This window comes from Nyctereutes procyonoides, unplaced genomic scaffold, assembly GCF_905146905.1.
Source record: "Nyctereutes procyonoides isolate TBG_1078 unplaced genomic scaffold, NYPRO_anot_genome, whole genome shotgun sequence".
Classification (NCBI taxonomy): domain Eukaryota; kingdom Metazoa; phylum Chordata; class Mammalia; order Carnivora; family Canidae; genus Nyctereutes; species Nyctereutes procyonoides.
In genome coordinates, this window is record NW_026575051.1 from 11578714 (window position 1) to 11596417 (window position 17704).

At 51.0% G+C, this 17704-nt stretch overlaps 2 protein-coding genes across 6 annotated transcripts; one reads left to right on the top strand and one right to left on the bottom strand.

Annotated features, from left to right (window-relative positions):
• Window positions 1-169: 169 nt before the first annotated feature.
• Window positions 170-4544, bottom strand: MRPL2 (mitochondrial ribosomal protein L2). Of its 2 annotated transcripts, none has more exons than XM_055330363.1 (7): window positions 4292-4544; window positions 2548-2716; window positions 1547-1688; window positions 1324-1439; window positions 1139-1249; window positions 766-839; window positions 170-418 (listed from the first exon to the last, which is right to left on the bottom strand). In XM_055330363.1, the coding sequence occupies exons 1-7, from the start codon at window positions 4535-4537 to the stop codon at window positions 206-208; spliced, it is 1071 nt and encodes a 356-aa protein (XP_055186338.1). In that variant the 5' UTR covers window positions 4538-4544; the 3' UTR covers window positions 170-205. The 2 variants fall into 2 exon arrangements, with proteins under 2 accessions (XP_055186338.1, XP_055186339.1); XM_055330364.1 differs by lacking the exon at window positions 4292-4544 and adding an exon at window positions 3826-3995.
• Window positions 4158-17052, top strand: KLC4 (kinesin light chain 4). 4 transcript variants are annotated; one of them, XM_055330361.1, is made up of 16 exons: window positions 4158-4243; window positions 5853-6135; window positions 7473-7703; window positions 9273-9354; window positions 10002-10212; window positions 10688-10775; window positions 11982-12083; window positions 12334-12507; window positions 12812-12911; window positions 13767-13819; window positions 14033-14103; window positions 14266-14374; window positions 14967-15107; window positions 15397-15512; window positions 15844-15907; window positions 16593-17052. In XM_055330361.1, exons 2-16 carry the CDS (start codon window positions 5878-5880, stop codon window positions 16641-16643), a joined length of 1851 nt encoding a protein of 616 aa, XP_055186336.1. In that variant the 5' UTR covers window positions 4158-4243; window positions 5853-5877; the 3' UTR covers window positions 16644-17052. The 4 variants fall into 4 exon arrangements, with proteins under 4 accessions (XP_055186336.1, XP_055186337.1, XP_055186334.1 ...); XM_055330362.1 differs by lacking the exon at window positions 4158-4243 and adding an exon at window positions 4593-4725; XM_055330359.1 differs by lacking the exon at window positions 4158-4243 and adding an exon at window positions 4835-4963.
• Window positions 17053-17704: the final 652 nt, after the last annotated feature.

Below are 17704 nucleotides of genomic sequence, written 5' to 3' on the forward strand. Positions count from 1 at the left end.
AAACCCCACGAGACGGGGGTGGGTGGGGTGGCTAGAAAAGAGGGGAAGAGCTCCAGTCTTTGCCGCATAACGTCCTTTCCTTTCTCTTCCATCCTTGTTTGCACCTGTGTTCCCCCACTCCCCCAGGTCTAGTATGTACCATCTTCCCTCCCCAAAAAACAGTAACAGATAAAAATAGGAGCGATTTTATTAGAATTCAGGGATATCAGTTTTGGGCAGCTGCCGAAGGCAGCTTGACGTAACTCTTCATGGGAGGCAATGGTCGAATCTTGCGGCCAGCCCAGCCCCCCTTTCGGTGCCATAGCCCGCTGGAAGGCCTCTTGCCCAGCCAGCGGTTCCGCCCAGCCTTGCCGATGACCCGTTTGTTATGATCAACGTTGGATACCCGGCCCACTGTTGCCATGCACGTTTCCAGAACCTGACAGAGAAAGCGGATGGAGGAGAATGCACCACTGGGAAAGAACATGACGTTGATTTCCTGACTCTGGGGAGGCTTCTTACACTCACTGAGAGAAGGGAGAGGACAGGAAAAAACCACAGCATCATTGAACCTGAGTGCAGGTCCTATGGTAATTTGAAAACAAAAGGCACTATTCCCTCTCCCATTATAGTGCCAGCCTGACAGGGCATGCCTGGTCACAAGGCAGAAAAGGACACACCTAGCTCAGGGTGGTTCCTAAAACACCTGGGAACTATCCCAGACAAGAAAGGTGCATTCCAATAATTCCTCCTTTGCTGATCCCTCCCACGTATACTCACACACACCTGCATCTGCCTCTTGGACGGCAGCTGGATGATGGCTGTTCCATTCACTTTCCGAAGCAGCACACCACATGTCCCTGGGGAAGAGGGAAGCCACTTTGCTGTCTTCCACAAACGAGGAGGCGGGGGAAAATTTACAGGGGGACATAGCCCATACCCTGCCCTTGCTTTGCCCTTTAGGAACAGATACCCTGAAGTAGGATGCACACAATGTTTTAGGTCAAAACACAAGCACCTCTCCACTCTCGTTTTTCTTCTTTTTTTCTGCCAGAGGACTACATGTGGGGCCATGAGTTCAGAGAATTGTGACCTCAGGTACCCTTTGGTCTTCCAAATTTTAAGACTCCCCATCCCAAAGCAGGTCCTTTCCTCATACCTGCGGCTCGGATATACTGGGCCCCCCGGCCAGGCTCACTCTCCACGTTGTTGATGAGGGTTCCCACAGGCAAGGCCCCAAGAGGATGTGCATCCCCTTCCCGAGCAGCAACTAAAAGACAGAACTTCATCAGCACCAGACCCCTTGCATCCTCCAGGCCCATACACATCTGGCGGCCCTCTTACCTGCCATTCGGCCTATGTGGTCAGAGTTCAGGATTATATCTCCAGCCTGCATGTTTTCTGTGGCAACGATCCAGCGTTTCCGGCTGCCCCCAGCAACCAGAGCTATGTCTGCTGATCTGTGAGGGGTGAAGACATATGAGCAGATGATCTAGGCAGCCCTACATGTTCTGAAAAGCCACAGATGAATCATTCAGCCACACCATCATCTCACATCCCAACTTGCCTACAGGGATCATAGCGGACCATGATGACCTTCTCTTCAAAAGGTCCTGGCTTTGTTTCCAGCTCAGGCCGGAACCGCAGAAAGTCAATCATGCGATAACGCTGCTTGTGGCCCCCGCCAATACCATGCACTTGGATTCGTCCTGTGGTCAGGATAAGTGCAGAGACATGACCCAGGTCAGATGAATCAGCTCCCAGCAGGGGAACAGGCTCATCCTGGGAAGACAGCAATACTTCCTAACATTATGACACACCAGAAAATAATAAAAAATTTGCATAGTGCAGTGGGGTAAATGGGGGTGGGGAAACACCTACATGAAGCTTGGTAAAAACATAATTATAGGATATTGAAATAATATAAGACTTCGAGACAAAATCGTTATAAATTAGTGAATCCAGTAAGTTTACGGAGAGTGATGTAAATAGAGCTCAACTGTTGTAAATTTCTGAAGGGTGTGAAGAAAAATGTCATGAGCTTCATGTGTATGTCTGGTTTTCTTTCTTTCTTTTCTTTCTCTTTCTTTCTTTCTTTCTTTCTTTCTTTCTTTCTTTCTTTCTTTCTTTTTCTTTCTTTCCTCCCTCCCTCCCTCCCTCCCTCCCTCCTTCCTTCCTCTTTCTTTCTGATTTTATTTATTTATTTATTCATGAGAGACACAGAGACAGAGAGAGAGAGAGAGGCAGAGACATAGGCGAGGGAGAGGCAGGCTCCATGCAGGGAGCCCAACGTGGGACTCAATCCTGGGTCTCCAGGATCACGCCGTGGACTGAAGGCGGCACTAACGCACTGAGCCACCAGGGCTGCCCTACCTAGATGTTCTTAAGGAACACAGACCACCTTTGTGTTGCTTTGTATTCTCCTCTCTGGTTCTTAACACACATACTATATACAGGAATCCAATAAATGCTTTTTTAATTACATTCTTCTGCCTGTCAAGAAATAGGCCTAGAATCCTAACATGTTTTTCCCCTTTAATGCTTAAATCCTCCTGGTCTTGCTCTTACCTGTGTGGTTTCGGCCCCCAGACTTCCTCATCTTCACTGGCGTAATGGTGTACTTGGTACGACTCTTCCAGGACACAACATTGGCATTAAGGGCCACAGAGGTAAGCACTGGGCGGCAGGGGATCAACACTGAGGAAGAGGGCAGCTGGAGAAGGGTACTACTTGTTACCTAGAGATAAACAAAAATCTTTTTAACTTGAAAGGTAACTGAAGGAGAAGCATCAGAGAACCAAGGGTGGAGGAGGCATAGACCAAGTAGCCTACTTTCTTCCAGGAATGTCCCAGATTAGCTGTTCAAAAACTCCACTCTTTACTGCTTGCACAAATACCAGGGTGGAATGTTTACCCAGGGGTATGTATATTGATTCTCTCTCATCTGATCCTATAACCTCCGAAGTATTTCTTCAATGGCATGTTCTTCCCGTCGTGCATCACCTTCCAAACTTGGCTCAGAACCCCTCTTCTCTGGGAGACTCCTCCTTCCCTAAACAACTCCCTTTTCCAAGCCTGGCAATTTTCACACACCCATAGCCACCATCAGCGCCAGTGCCTTTTGCCCCTCTGTATTCTGTTTCTGGGAGTTTTCCAGATGTGAATGGGGTGGAGGGATCATTTGTCTTGTTCTCTGCTGTATTCCCAGCATTTTAGAGTAAGTTACCTTGGTTTTGAATTTTAAGTATGCATCTGCCAAAGTCTACCATCATCCAGAAAGGTCCAGAGGAACAAGACTTAAAACTTTTCTGTGACTTACCAATCGTCCACAAGGGACATAGAGGATACCTTTCCTTCGGCTCCTAATCTTGTTATTTTGCCCCGCATTCTCTAATCTCAGCAATAATTCATCTTTAGTGGTTAAGAGCCCAGATTGTGAAGCCAGACTGTCTAGCTCCAATATTTGGTGTATGACCTTGGGCTGCCAATCAGTTTTCTCATATATAAAATGGTAATGACAACTGCCTTATACAGTGGTTGAAAGGAGTTCATTTCTTTAAATTATCTATTACTTATGCTTGGCTTACGATTGGTACTATCAGTTATTATTGAACCCTGTACAGTGGCCTGTAAAATACTTTCATCTCCATATCTCATCCGAGGAATCCGCGGCCCGGTGGGACAGGAACACTTAACAAATCAGAAAGCTGAGGCTGAGAGTGATTTATTCAAGCGCTCGGGCCGGGCCGGCGTGACTCCTGACCAGACTCATTCTCCGCCTCCCAGGTCGGGGTGCCCTCTCCGGCGGCCCGAACAGAAACAGCATTTCCAGATAGGGTGGATTACCTGGGCTGCCGGCAGCAGGCCCGGGCCGAGGGCAGCGACGGCTGGGGGCGTCAGGCTCAGGGAGCCCAGAGCGCGGGTCAGTGCCCTCAGGGCCATGAGGAGACCGAGGCTCCGCAGGAGTCACCGCACCACCATTACTTTTAGTCAGGCCGCCTGGCGTCTATAGATGACGCCACGAATCCTGGTGCGGTCGCTCCTTCATGACGTAAAGAGGTGGGCAGAGCCTCGGAGACCAAGGTGCATACACACCTCGGTGCGCGGGGCCAGAGCCAATCCCCGGGCGGCCCTTAGGTCGCGTGACTGGGGAGCACTCGGCCCCTCCCCTCGGAGCCGTCAAAACAATTGCCTCGAGCGGCAGCCATGATTAATTTAAAGGGGCAGTACCGGCAAGGGAGGCAGCCAGAGCGACAGACTGCGGGTGAGTCTTCGAGGGTACTTCTGGGGCTGAGGGCTGAGGTCCCGTTACCTCTTTTCCGCATTCCCGGACAGATGAACAAATTCCCACCAGCTGACCTCGCACAACTCCAGACTGGCTGAAAAACTCCGCCCCCTGCGAGTCTTCCCGCCCCTCGGCGTCCAGACAGACGGACAGACGGCCTGCCCCGCCCCCTGCGCTACGGACAGACACGTTGACCTCGGGATTGTCGGGCGGCTGGGTGCTCGCCGGTGCGGCGGGCCTCGGCCGGCCACCCGCACCTCCCCCCACCGCCATCGCCCCCGCCCGTTTCACTCTGTCCCCACCCTGGGCCCCAGGGCAGGTCGACAGCCGGGGACATTTCTCTCCCGCATTCCCAGGCTGGGAGACCAACTCCCGGCGCCGCGTTTCCCTGTGACCCTACAGCCGCTCTGAAGACCTGCCATTCTTTCCTGCATCTTCAGGCGTCTGAGAGGCACCCTGAGGTGACTCCTCTTGGAGCCTATTACTAGGTGGTCATGACAAAGACAAAGCCTTGAAAGTGAATGGCTCAGGAGTGACCAGGTCTCCCTCCTCTCCCTTCCCAGACACGCCCCTGGCCACAGGTCTCGGATCAAGTATCACTCCATTCTTGGGAGAAAATAGCTCCCAGTGGCCTGGGGTGGAAGGTTGGCTTCAGGAAGGAAGGGGGACGGACGTTGGTCGCCTTTGAAGGCCTTGGAGGTAGAGAGGGAGGGTGCTGCGCTGAGTAGGGCTCTGTGCCAGGTCCTCTGGGTGGCTGTGAAGTGGAGAGAGAACGGGTGGGAACGCTGGACTTCTGGACTTTGGGCAGGGCAGATCCTGTGAGTACCTGGCTACTGAGTTTCTTCCGGGCTCTGGCCTGAGTGCCACAGGCAAGGGCTCTGCTCTAAACCGGTAAGAGTCCTGGAAAGATGAGAAACAAGGTCTTTTGAGGAGGTGGGAAGAGAGCCTGGCATCTGGCAGGTGGGAAGTATTGGTTGAAGGCCTAGCGGGGGAAGAGGCAGTTTACTAGGTTTGGAGATGCTGGCCTTGGCTCTGAGGGTGACGGAGTCTGAAGACTTTGAGCTTCCTGGGGGACTCTCATCTGGGTCCTGCAGTGAAGGTGCCTTTCTTCTTCTCTCCCTCTTCCCTCTAACTTTGAAACCTGTACCTTTCCCATTTAACAAAACCTCTGTACCATTTTCTTTATATCTTTTGTTGGCTTTAACCCTGTTAACTTTGCAGCATTCTCCAGACACCCTCTGTGTTCCCTCTAATGCTGTCTCTCATCTGATTCCTTTTCCTATTCCTAGCCCAAGCGCTATTTCCAACAACTTTTATATTCTCCTCCTAAGTGCTAAATTTGTTAGCTGGTTCTCAGCACTTTTGTTCCTCTATAGTCTTTCTTCATTCGAGTCAATTCTTCTTCCTGTCTCTTTCCCACAACTTTAGCTTTGTAGGCTCCCTCCCCACTGGCCACTGTCTCTCCAATTAAACCAGAAGATCACCCATACTCTCTCTCATCCCTTCCCTTGGATCCTTACCACCCTCTAACCAAGGTGCTCAGTCTCTCTTATCTTTACGTCTGCTGAGTTCTGTTGTTTCTCCTCAGCCCAGGCAAGGTCCCCCTGGCTAAGATGTCAGGCCTGGTGTTGGGTCAGCGGGATGAGCCTGCAGGGCACCGGCTCAGCCAGGAGGAGATCCTGGGAAGCACTCGGCTGGTAAGCCAGGGGCTGGAGGCTCTACACAGTGAACATCAGGCTGTCCTGCAAAGTCTGTCCCATACCATTGAGTGTCTGCAGCAAGGAGGCCATGAAGAAGGACTGGTGCATGAGAAGGCCCGGCAGCTGCGACGTTCCATGGAAAACATTGAGCTGGGGCTCAGTGAGGCCCAGGTAAGAGGAAGGAGGTGACGCCAAGGGGCTTTTGGAGAAGTATTGGAGATTTGGGGTCATTTAGGATTGCCTTGTCCTAGATGCTTGCATTCATTCATTTATTCATTCATTCAGTAACCCTACTTTGTGCCCAGCACAAGTCCTTTGGGCCCTGAAGAAACATCACGGGACACAACAGTCAAAAATCGTTGCCGTCTCAGAGCTTACATTCTAGTGGCAGGAGGCAAACAATACACAAATAAGTAAATGATTCTGTATGTCACAGTGATAATTGCTAAAGAAAAGGGATAAAAATAAAACAGAGAAGGGGACTAGGGGGTACAGAGACAGGACACAACTTTAGATAGGGTGGTCAAAAAAAAGTCTTACTGAGGGACACCTGAGTGGCTCAGTGGTTGGGCGTCTGCCTTTGACTCAGGGCATGATCTCAGTCCCGGGATTAAGTCCCATATCAGGCTCCTTGCGAGGAGCCTGCTTCTTCTTCTGCCTGTGTCTCTGCCTCTCTCTGTATTTGTCATGAATAAATAAAATCTTAAAAAAAAAAAAGTCTTACTGAAAGGTGACATTTGAGCAAAGATTTGAAGATGAGAGAGTGAGTCTTACAATAAATGGGGGGAAGAGCATCTAAAGCAGAGAGCATACAAAGGCCCTGACCTAGAGCCTTCCCAGTGAGTTCAATGAGGGACCAGTGTGGCTGCAGTAGAGTGGATGAGGTGAAGCAAAATAGAAAATGAAGTGCAGGGGCATTGGGCCTGGCTCAGTCAGTAGAGCATGCAACTCTTGAGCTCAGGGTTGTGAGTTTGAGCCCCATGTTGGGTATAGAGATTACTTAGAAAATCTTAAAAAAGAAAAGAGGGGAAAAAAAAAAGAAAAGAGGGAAGGAAGAAAGAAAGAAAATGAAGTGTAAGAGGTAGAGAGGTTAGGAGCCAAGGGGAACTTGTGTAGGTCATCAGGACTCTGCTTTTACTTTGAATGAAATGAAAGCCATTGGAATATATAGAGCAAAGAAGTGATGTGGTCTCACTTAACATTTTAAAAGAATCATCTGGCAGCAGCTTGAGAACAGACTCTAAGAGAAAAAAGGCAGAAACAGAAAGGTCAGAGTGGAGCCTATTGTCACCTAGGTAGGAACTGATGGTGACCTAGTCCAGGGTGATGGCTTTGGTGGTGTTGAGAAATTGGAGCCAGGGTATATTTTGGGGATAATCCTATCACTACCCGACCCTGCCTCCTGGCGCCTGCCCATCTTGCTGCCTCCTAGTAGGCCTCCCTCCCACTTCATCCCTGAATGCTCCAGTCCGGAGTCTGGTACTTACTTACAGGATGTGCCCACCTAGGTGATGCTGGCTCTGGCCAGCCATCTGAGCACAGTGGAGTCGGAGAAACAGAAGCTGCGGGCTCAGGTACGGAGGCTGTGTCAGGAGAACCAGTGGCTCCGGGATGAGCTGGCGGGCACCCAGCAGCGGCTACAGCGCAGCGAACAAGCCGTGGCTCAGCTGGAAGAGGAGAAGAAGCACCTAGAGTTCCTGGGGCAGCTGCGGCAGTATGACGAGGATGGGCACACCACGGTAAGCACACGCAAACCAGGCTGGCTATGGGGCAGACAGCTGGGAGTCCCCAGAGACCTGGGGGTGATTGCTCCATCAGCTACAGGGCCAGCAGTGCTGTGCAGCCTGCCCCCTACCTGGCAGTATTCAGGTCCTGACACCAACTCTAGATAGCAACAAGGCGCAAACAGTCCTCACTCACTCAGTCAACATGACGGCTGTGTATGCCGGGTACTCCCTCTGCTGAGGATGCAAGAGTGAACAAGGCAGACAGAATTCCTGCTCTCATGGTTAGGGATTTGGGGTTGGGGGTGACACAGAAGCACCTGGACAATTCCAGTCTAGGATCCTAAGTGCTACAATGAGGGAAAGCGTGGCACAGTCTAGCAAGACACTCCTAAAATTTGCTCTCCAAATATATGAAATTTAAGTCTCACTCAATAATCATTTACTTCTTTCTCTGCCTGAGGCAGTGCAGGAGGATGTATGTAAGGGAGATGTAAGAACTGCCTTCTCAAGCTTATAATGTAGCTGTAGGGCCAAGTCTTACATATGAGAACGCGTATGTGATGACACAAAGCAGCAAATGCTCGGTGCTGGATGAGTGGTTCAGTGAGTATGGGAGGAATTCCAAGATGGGTTCGTGGGGACTGGAATGACCTGAGAAGGATTCACAGATGGGATGGGTAGGATTTAGGTTGGAGTTTTTTCATTGCACGGGTTAGGAGTTGGGCTGGCTTTTGAGGTTTTTTTTTTTTTTTTTTTTTAATTTTTATTTATTTATGATAGTCACAGAGAGAGAGAGAGAGAGAGAGGCAGAGACACAGGCAGAGGGAGAAGCAGGCTCCATGCACCGGGAGCCTGACGTGGGATTCGATCCCGGGTCTCCAGGATCGCGCCCTGGGCCAAAGGCAGGCGCCAAACCGCTGCGCCACCCAGGGATCCCTGGGCTGGCTTTTGATGGATGATGAGGGCAAAGGAGGAGCTTTCTAGACTGGGGGTGAGGATATGTCATAGATAAGGCTCCAGGGCTGGAACCCTATCTAGTCCAGGGAGAGTGGGATGATTTGCATGGGACACATTGGCGAGGCTCAGTAGGAGGGTTAGAGGTGTTTGTACAAGCCTGACATGCCTGGTGGGGCAAAGCAAATTTGCCCATGTGGAAGTAGGTGAGACAGTGAGGGTGGGGTACTGAGTTGAGAGGGAGTGGTGGCAGATGATGGGGACGAGGCTGAGCTAGATACTTTGGGTACGTGTCAGTAAGATCATACACACTCCCTGCCCTCAGGAAAAATAGGACAGACATATAATCAGTATAAACACACAGGGATCCGCAGTGGGCTATAATTACAAGAGTTGAGGGGGAGCAGGGTAGAGGCTAGAGAATGAGGGTGCTTAGGGAGCTCTCAATGTGAAAGAAGGAGATTTACAAACAAGAGGGGGGTGAGGCTGCAGACAGATGCTGGCCCTCCCAGCGGCAGGAACATGAATGAGAGTCTTCTCCACCTGTTAGTGATTTCATGGTTCAGAAGGGCCTGAAGAGGCTACTGGAGATATCTTGGCCTAGACATGCTACTTCTTCCCTTCCAGGAGGAAAAGGAGGGTGATGCCACCAAGGATTCCCTGGATGATCTTTTCCCCAATGAGGAGGAAGAAGACTCTAGCAACGGCTGTGAGTCTGTGTCTGGAGTTGGAGGGTGAAGAGGGGCAGCAGGGGGCTGGTTCCAGACGTGGCCTGCCTTGCATATGGGATGCTCACCATCCGGAAATGGGTTCTTTACCTCCCTTGGAGATAGGGTAGGGACAGGGCTGATGCTTTCATTTCCTCAGCCTTCCCATTATCACTAATATTTATTACACAGTTAATGTGTACTGGGCACTACTGTAGGCATTAGGGATACCGAGTCGAGAATGACACAGTTCTTGTCAGTAAGGAGCTCAGAGTGGAACAGGATAATGACCCTGGAGTGAAAGAATGTGAGCTCCTCAAGGGAGAGCTTGTCTCAAGGGAGAGCTCTTCAAGGGAGAGAACCATGTCTCTCTAATTTTCATATCCCTGACACAGACCCTAGCTCATGCTTATTGAGTAAATTCTGCTGAATGAAATGAATGGATTATTGGGTGAACAAGTGGGATTGTGAGGATCAGGTACAAGGGAGTGGGCAAAGGAATAGCAGTTAAGGTGGGTCCCAGGAGAGGGCCTGGTCGGGGGTGAGCACAGACACAGGAGACACAGGGTGAGAGTAGGGAGGGCAGACAGCAAAGGGGAGAGGAAGAGTGCCTTGAGGAAGTCTCCAGTTCATTTTCTGGGATGGTTAGTATCCCGTGGCCAGGGCACCCAGCACAGCGGATACGAGATCCCAGCGAGGTTGCGGACACTGCATAACTTGGTGATCCAGTATGCCGCCCAGGGTCGCTATGAGGTGGCTGTGCCACTCTGCAAACAGGCACTGGAGGACTTGGAGCGCACTTCGGGCCGTGGCCACCCTGATGTCGCGACCATGCTCAATATCCTTGCTTTGGTATATCGGTAAGTCCTGGCCTCTTCGTCTCCCAACTCTGCCTCTGGGTTCCCACCTTGATCTGCCTTTGGCTCTCATTCCTCCTCTCCAGAGGGTATGTCTTCTTGCTGTGACCACTTCACCCAAGTGACCCCACTAGAGGCCTTCTCTTCCATCAGCATTCTTGTTCTTTCCAGACCTGAGCCCTTGACCTCAGAGCCGCTCATCTATCAGACTCTTCGCTTCTCCCTTCCTTTTGGAAGGTCTCTTTCCTTTTCTGTTTCCATTTCTTGCATACTGTAACTTGTCTTTTCTTGGCGTGATAGTGTTCTGTATCCAAGTATAGATGTGTTGGTGAACTCTTACTGCTCACCCCAGGCTTCCTGTCTCCTTTTGGGGCCCTAATCCCTAAACGTACCTCAGTCATACTGAAGGGAAGGAGGGAAAGAGACGGCTTGGGGGCAGAGTTCAGGGTCACCCCTTGTCACTTCTCTCCTCTTCCAGGGACCAGAATAAGTATAAGGAAGCTGCCCACCTGCTGAATGATGCCCTCAGCATCCGGGAGAGCACCCTGGGCCGCGACCACCCTGCTGTTAGTACTCCTTGCCTCCTCCTTTTCTGGCTTCTCTTCATTTGTGTATCCACTGCCCTCAGCCCACTTGCTAGGGGTGCTCTGGGAGGAGGTGTGAGGGCTCCTTTCTTCAGGCCCTGTCTGCTAAGACCAGTGGTTCTCAATTCTTTGAGACACAATGACTCTTCCTTATAATGAATATTTTCCTGAAGCATAATTCACAGACACTGTAACTGCCATACACGTAGAATTCCAAAAAATGTTGAGTGATACCTCATTAATATAAAAATGAGGAAAGCAACTTAGAGAAAAATAGTATGTAGAATATGTTACTATGAAATGACAGGGTAACAGTATTAAGTACAACTACGGCAGAAAACATAACATATAACTTAAATACAACATAATATACAACTTTAGATTTAGAAAAAGTGAGACCAGTAAGACTACTGTATATAAAAAGTACTAGAAAAAAAAAGTACTAGAAAAATGACAGAGCAGGGGCTCCTGGATGGCTCAATCAGAAGAGCAGGAGACTCTTGATCTTGGGGTCTACGCCCCATGTTGGGCATAGAGATTCTAAAAAATAAATAAAAAGTGTTTTAAAGTGTCCTTTTAAAAAGTGACAGAAAAAAAAATGACAGCAGAAGTACCGGTGGATACAAGATTAAAATCCTGTGTCACGCCAAGTAACTACAGGTCGGATCTATTCGTATATGATGAGAAAAAGAAAAATGATAGATTGTCACAATGGAGAAAATGAGAAACAAGATATTTTTGCAAATGAGCTGACTTTAGGAAAATAATTCCTTATGTTCCCCCACGTGATAGGCAGGGATGATGTAGCTGAGCAAACAACTCCTATCTTGAGATCCCACTAAGTGTCAAGGCTTACAGTGTTCGAATGTCTGGCAGGACACTGCAGAGTTAACAGAGCTTTACCCCACGTGCAGAACATCTGCCAACCTTACCTTCCCAGAGGTAATAGTGGCCCTGGTGTTTATGGTGACCCAAAACCCCACCTCCAGAAATATCTACAAATCCCCCTAGAGGGCGGTACCACCCCCAGAGAGAACCTCAGCACCTCCAGGTCAGCAGCTTCTCCCCCACCTAGGGGTAGGATGGCAGAGTTCCTTTATCCTGGGAGTGGTGCAGTGTGGGGCCCTGTTGTGCAGGGGGAGGCCTCTGAAAGCACCAATGCTTAGAGGGACAGGCCTGTCTTCCTAGGTGGCTGCCACACTCAATAATCTGGCTGTGCTCTATGGAAAAAGGGGCAAATACAAGGAGGCGGAGCCACTGTGCCAGCGTGCACTGGGGATTCGAGAAAAGGTACCTGTGCTTTCTCCATCTTCTCTGATGTGGTGGTCCTTCCTCCACCGTCTCTCTTCCAGTCTGCCCTCTTCCCTCATTTTGTTCTCACCCCCCTATGTCTGCCTTGTTTCCTTTCCTGTCATTCCCTTCCCTTGTTCCCCACATGGTTATGTGCACATGTGGTTGTACACACACACACACACACAAACACACACACACACACACACACAGTCCTAGCCACCTGTCACACTCCTTTACTTCCTTCCAGGTCCTGGGCACAGATCACCCAGATGTGGCAAAGCAGCTGAACAACCTGGCCCTGTTGTGCCAAAACCAGGGCAAGTATGAGGCCGTGGAACGCTATTACAGGCGGGCACTGGCCATCTATGAGGGGCAGCTGGGGCCAGACAACCCTAATGTAGCCCGGACCAAGAACAACCTGGTAAGGGAGGAAGGGGAGAAGTCAGTGGAGGGAGGGGAAGGGAAAGTACCATAATGTACAACACTCACCCCATCACCTTTGCGCAAAGGGGCTGCCTGTGGGGCTGAGGGATCTGCCTCATTCCTGTGGGAAGGCCGAGTCCCAGAGCCTCCTGGGAGTGGAATGAACACCCTTGACCTTCCGGCTTGAAAAGGAAGGATGAGGAGGATCTCTGGGGAAAGTCAAAGGGAGATCAAGAAGTGGAAATCCCTGAGCCCTGCTAAGACCTTGTCTCTGTCCCGTGTTTTTTCCTTTCTGCGCACAGGCTTCCTGTTACCTGAAACAGGGCAAATATGCTGAGGCTGAGACGCTCTACAAAGAGATCCTGACCCGTGCACATGTTCAGGAGTTTGGGTCTGTGGATGGTGAGCAGGGTGGGCCTGGGGAGGGACCTGCAGGGTGTGAAGAAATGCAGAGCAGGGGCGCCTGGGTGACTCAGTCTGTTGAGAGTCAGACACTTTTTTAAGATTTTTTTTTAAGATTTTATTTATTTATTCATGAGAGAGACACACAGAGAGAGAGGCAGAGACACAGTCAGAGGGAGATGCAGATTCCATGCAGGGAGCCAGATGTGGGACTCGATCCCAGGTCTCCAGGATCACACCCTGGGCTGAAGGCGGTGCTAAACCGCTGAGCCACCCGGGCTGCCCTAAGATTTTTTTTTTTAAAGATTTATTTATTTATTCAGAGAAAGAGAGAGAGGCAGAGACACAGGCAGAGGGAGAAGCAGGCTCCATGCAGGGAGCCCGACATGGGACTCGATCCTGGGTCTCCAGGATCACACCCCGGGCTGCAGGCGGCGCTAAACCACTGCGCCACCGGAACTGCCCAGATTATTTTTTTTTTTAATTCATGAGAGACACACAGATAGGCAGAGACATAGAGGGAGAAACAGGCTCCATGCAGGGATCCCAATGCGGAACTCGATCCTCAGACCGCAGGATCATACCCTGAGCCGAGGGTAGACGCTTAACCAATGAACCACTCAGGGCATCTTGAGCGTCAGACACTTGATCTCTGCTTAGGTCTTGATCCCAGGGTTGTGAGTTCAAGCCCTGTGTTGGGCTCCACCTGTGGAGTCTACTTAAAAAAAAAAAAATGTAGATCAACGGTGGGGAGTTAGGCCCTAGTGGTTCTCAGGCATTTGGGTCCTGGCTCCCCCTTGTACTGTCTAGCTGTGTTCTCTAACCTTGCCACCCCATCCCATGTATCACCCCTAGATGACCATAAGCCCATCTGGATGCATGCAGAGGAGCGGGAAGAAATGAGCAAAGTGAGTATGGGGCCCAGCATGGGGAGGACCTCTAGCTGAGCCTCTGGCTTACTCCTTGCACCTGCCTTGCTTATTTCCCACATGAGCATCAGCCCCAACTGCATGGTGCCTTGGCCTTCTCTAGCACAGCTCACAACTTGGCCCACAGCCAGCCTGCTGGTGCCACAGCATCTCTGTCCTCTTATCTTCCTTCCCCTCCCTTCTGTCCTGCAGAGCCGGCACCGAGACGGCGGCACACCCTACACTGAGTATGGAGGCTGGTACAAGGCCTGCAAAGTGAGCAGGTGAGCCACCAGTGAGAAGCAGGCTTGGCCTCCAACACCCTCCATCCAAACCTTGATCCTGGCCTCAGGGACCTTTTCCCTCCTTCCTTTTGATCTTATCTTGTCTCTGCTCCCTCTCTCTTCTGTTTCTTTTCTGAACCCATCCTCACTTCCTCCCCACAGCCCCACAGTTAACACTACTCTGAGAAACCTAGGAGCTCTGTACAGGCGCCAGGGAAAGCTGGAGGCAGCTGAGACCCTGGAAGAATGTGCCCTACGCTCCCAGAAACAGGTCAGTGACCCGGAGGAGAAGGAGGTCCAGAAGGTAGGTCCTGGGAATAGAGGACCACTGAGGCTTCTTGGGAGTCTCAGAAGCATCAGAAAAGAGGCCAAGGAGAAAGCTGGGAAAGGGAGGTGAGACTCTCTGGTGGTCATCGTTGTTTTTAGGTGTATTCTTAACCCTCTCACCTGCCCTTTATGGTCAGGACTCCCAAGATGAAGGTTCATATCACTAAATAGGACTTTGAAAAAGAAAGCCATATCCTGTCACAATCTGAAGAATTTGCTGAGGGGGTCCGTGGGTGGTGTGGGTGAGGGGGTTGAAGTTGAGGGGAGCCTGAAGTCAGAGTTTCTCAAATCATGGGTAGTGACTCATTTGTCTTGACATTAACTCAGGGTGGGCCATGGTGAGAACATCTATCTATTCGTAAATAGGATTGCATGGCAAAGAGAAGAGGCATAGAGTATTGTTCCAGTATGTGTGTACTAGGCCATCACAAGGAAAAATATCTTCCTTGTTGTGGCTGGCGGTAAAAAAAAGTGTGAAAGCCTGCACCTGAGGATTTAAGGAGTGCAGAGTCCCAGTTCCTTCCTTTTCCTTCCAGGGCACTGACCCTATCAGTCAAACCAAGGTGGCCGAGCTGCTTGGGGAAGGTGACGTTGGAAGGTCCTCTCAGGAGGCACCTGGGGGCAGCGTGAAATTCGAGGGAGGTGAAGACGCTTCTGTGGCTGTGGAATGGTCAGGCGTGAGTCTCAGTATTCCCCCCCGATCTCTCCTGGTCCCTACAGCTGGTAGTGGTGAGAGATTCTGGGCCTCCCCATGTAGGATGTGAGGGCAAGTGGTCCATATTTCAGTTCAGTTAGAGCCCATCCCTCTCAGGGGTATCTGCAAGCCATCTATTGACAGGGCTTTTGTTTTCAATCACTCGGCTTTCAGGGGGAGGTGGGATGTGTGCAGAATAAAGCGCAGCAATAGACTCAGAAGCCAGTCTGCATAGGACCCCTTTAGCTTCTCTTCCCATCCCTCTCTGCCAGGACGGCAGTGGGACCCTACAGAGGAGCGGTTCTCTGGGCAAGATCCGGGATGTGCTTCGTAGAAGCAGCGAACTCCTGGTTAGGAAGCTCCAGGGGACGGAGCCTCGCCCCTCCAGGTACACAGTGAGACTGAGATATTGCAAAGCAGACAGTAAGTCCTTGCCTGCAACTGCTCTTTGCCCATCTCTGGAGAATGCCCTGGAGAGAAACACGGACGTGGTCAATGGGATGGCCATGGAGAAAGAGTTTGGGGGAAAATGGGTGCCCCAGGGGACAGGAAAAGTGCCTGAGGAGATGCCAGTTACTGCTGAAGATAAGAGTGTGTGCAGGGTGTCAGATGTTGGGGAGGCAGTGATTTGATGTGTGCAGCAGTGCCCAAGAGGCCCACAGTGTTAGGCCTCTTACAGGGAAGAGAAGAGTCCTCAGTTCTTTCTTTTTGCATTGCAGCAGCAACATGAAGCGGGCAGCCTCCTTAAACTATCTGAATCAACCCAATGCAGCACCCCTCCAGGTGAGAGTAGTGCCCGTGAGCCTATTGGTGGGTGAGCAAGAATGGGTAGCCATGGAGCAAGTGCCGCAGGAGTTAGGGAAGAGGAGAAAGGCCTCTGGCACGAAGACTCCAGCCAGGGGACTGCAGTTGAGTGGATGAGAATCAGGCAGACACCTTGTTGGGGGTGGTTACCACTGTGGGACAGTTTGGGGCCAGAGATGGAAGTGAATAAGTTAATCAGGAAGAGAATAGGAATTAATGTTCTCTAAACTGGTACTTTGGAATTATGAATAATTCAGGAATGATTTGGGGATACTAATTGCTTTTCCTCCTGCAGCCACCATAGTCTTCACCTTGGGGATTCAGTAGCAGATGAGAAGGAAAAAAGAAGAAAAAGTATAAATCATCTACATTTAAGAAAACAATAATGACAAGTTAACAGCAACTGACCATTTGTATTAACACATTCAAAGTATAGGCCAATATTCACGTGGCTCTTCCAGGAATTCTCTCCACCAGATCCTGGCCTTTTTTCAAAATCCTAGCAAAGGCTGAAACTACACAGAGCCCCAGAGTTTGGGATTGAAGTTATAGGCTCCATCCTAGGTCTAGAGATAGTTTGCAGCCATGTAATGGATAGACTCTGGAGGACAGTCTTTGGGAGGCCAAGGTCCCTGGGCTGATGGCATGGTGTTGTCTGTTTCAGGTGTCTCGGGGCCTCAGTGCCAGCACTACGAACCTCTCTTCAAGCAGCTGACATTCAACCCCCCCCCCCCAGGTCTGCTGGGTTCCCCCCCACAGCCCTCTCAGCATTCCCTATTGCTCCTGGCTCTTCCAACCCCAAGGTGGGACAGGGAAGGGAGAGCAGTTAACCAGAAGATTGCTGCTGCCCTTAGGGTCTGGGCTCCCTCCTCAGGAATCCCCCTCAGGAAGGACCCTCAGGACATCCTCTCATTGTAGTCCTCTAGAGTAGTTAGCTCTGAGGCCCCCAAGATGCTTAAGGAGCAGGCATGCATCTCAGAGATGGAACTTGCTGCTGGCTTTTCTGTCAGAGGGTTTGGGGCTGGCCAGCCAAGCTGCCTTGCTCTGGCCTTTCTTGTTCCCTCTGCTGCCTCACTTCAGGTCCATGTATTTCACTTTTCTTAAATAAAAGAATCAGGTAACCATTTTGCCGCTTGAGTCCTGACCGAAGAGGGTAGGGAGCAAGGGTTGTGTGGGGACCCTTCACAGAAGGGCAAGGGGCAGTGATGGATGGGGCAACATGAGAAGTGAGAAGTGTTGATTCTTGGATCTCTCCTCTCTTCCTTCTCTTGTTTGTATCCTCTGCAGCAGAGCCTGCAGGAAGGCATCTGGGGGATGGGGGAGGAGGCCCACAACCCAAGGAGAAGGTGCTATGGACTGGGTTGTCAGGGACATGTGGTGGCCATGTGGCAGGACCCTGGAGTCCTGGCGCCACTGCTCCCCGCCTGTGAGGCCCTCTGTGGCTGCCCCTCCTCCTCCCAGCTGCTTGGGGGAAGGGAGGTCTAAGCAAGCCTGGGGGGCCCTCCTGAGCCAGAGGGGGATGAGGCACTCACTATCCATCCCCTCTCAGCATATCCTGGCGGCCTGAGCAGCAGCTGGGGCCCATCTTCTAAAGCTTGACTCCTCCTGACCCGCCTCCTACACCCCTTGCTGCTTTCACAACAAAGAAAGAATGTGGGGGGGGTGGCGCTGGGGGTGGGGGGTGCCTGGAACAAGGGCTGCGCTGGGCCTCCCCACAGCTGGAGACTTGGCCATGCCCTGCAGCCCAGACTGCCTGGAGATGGACTTGGGATAAAT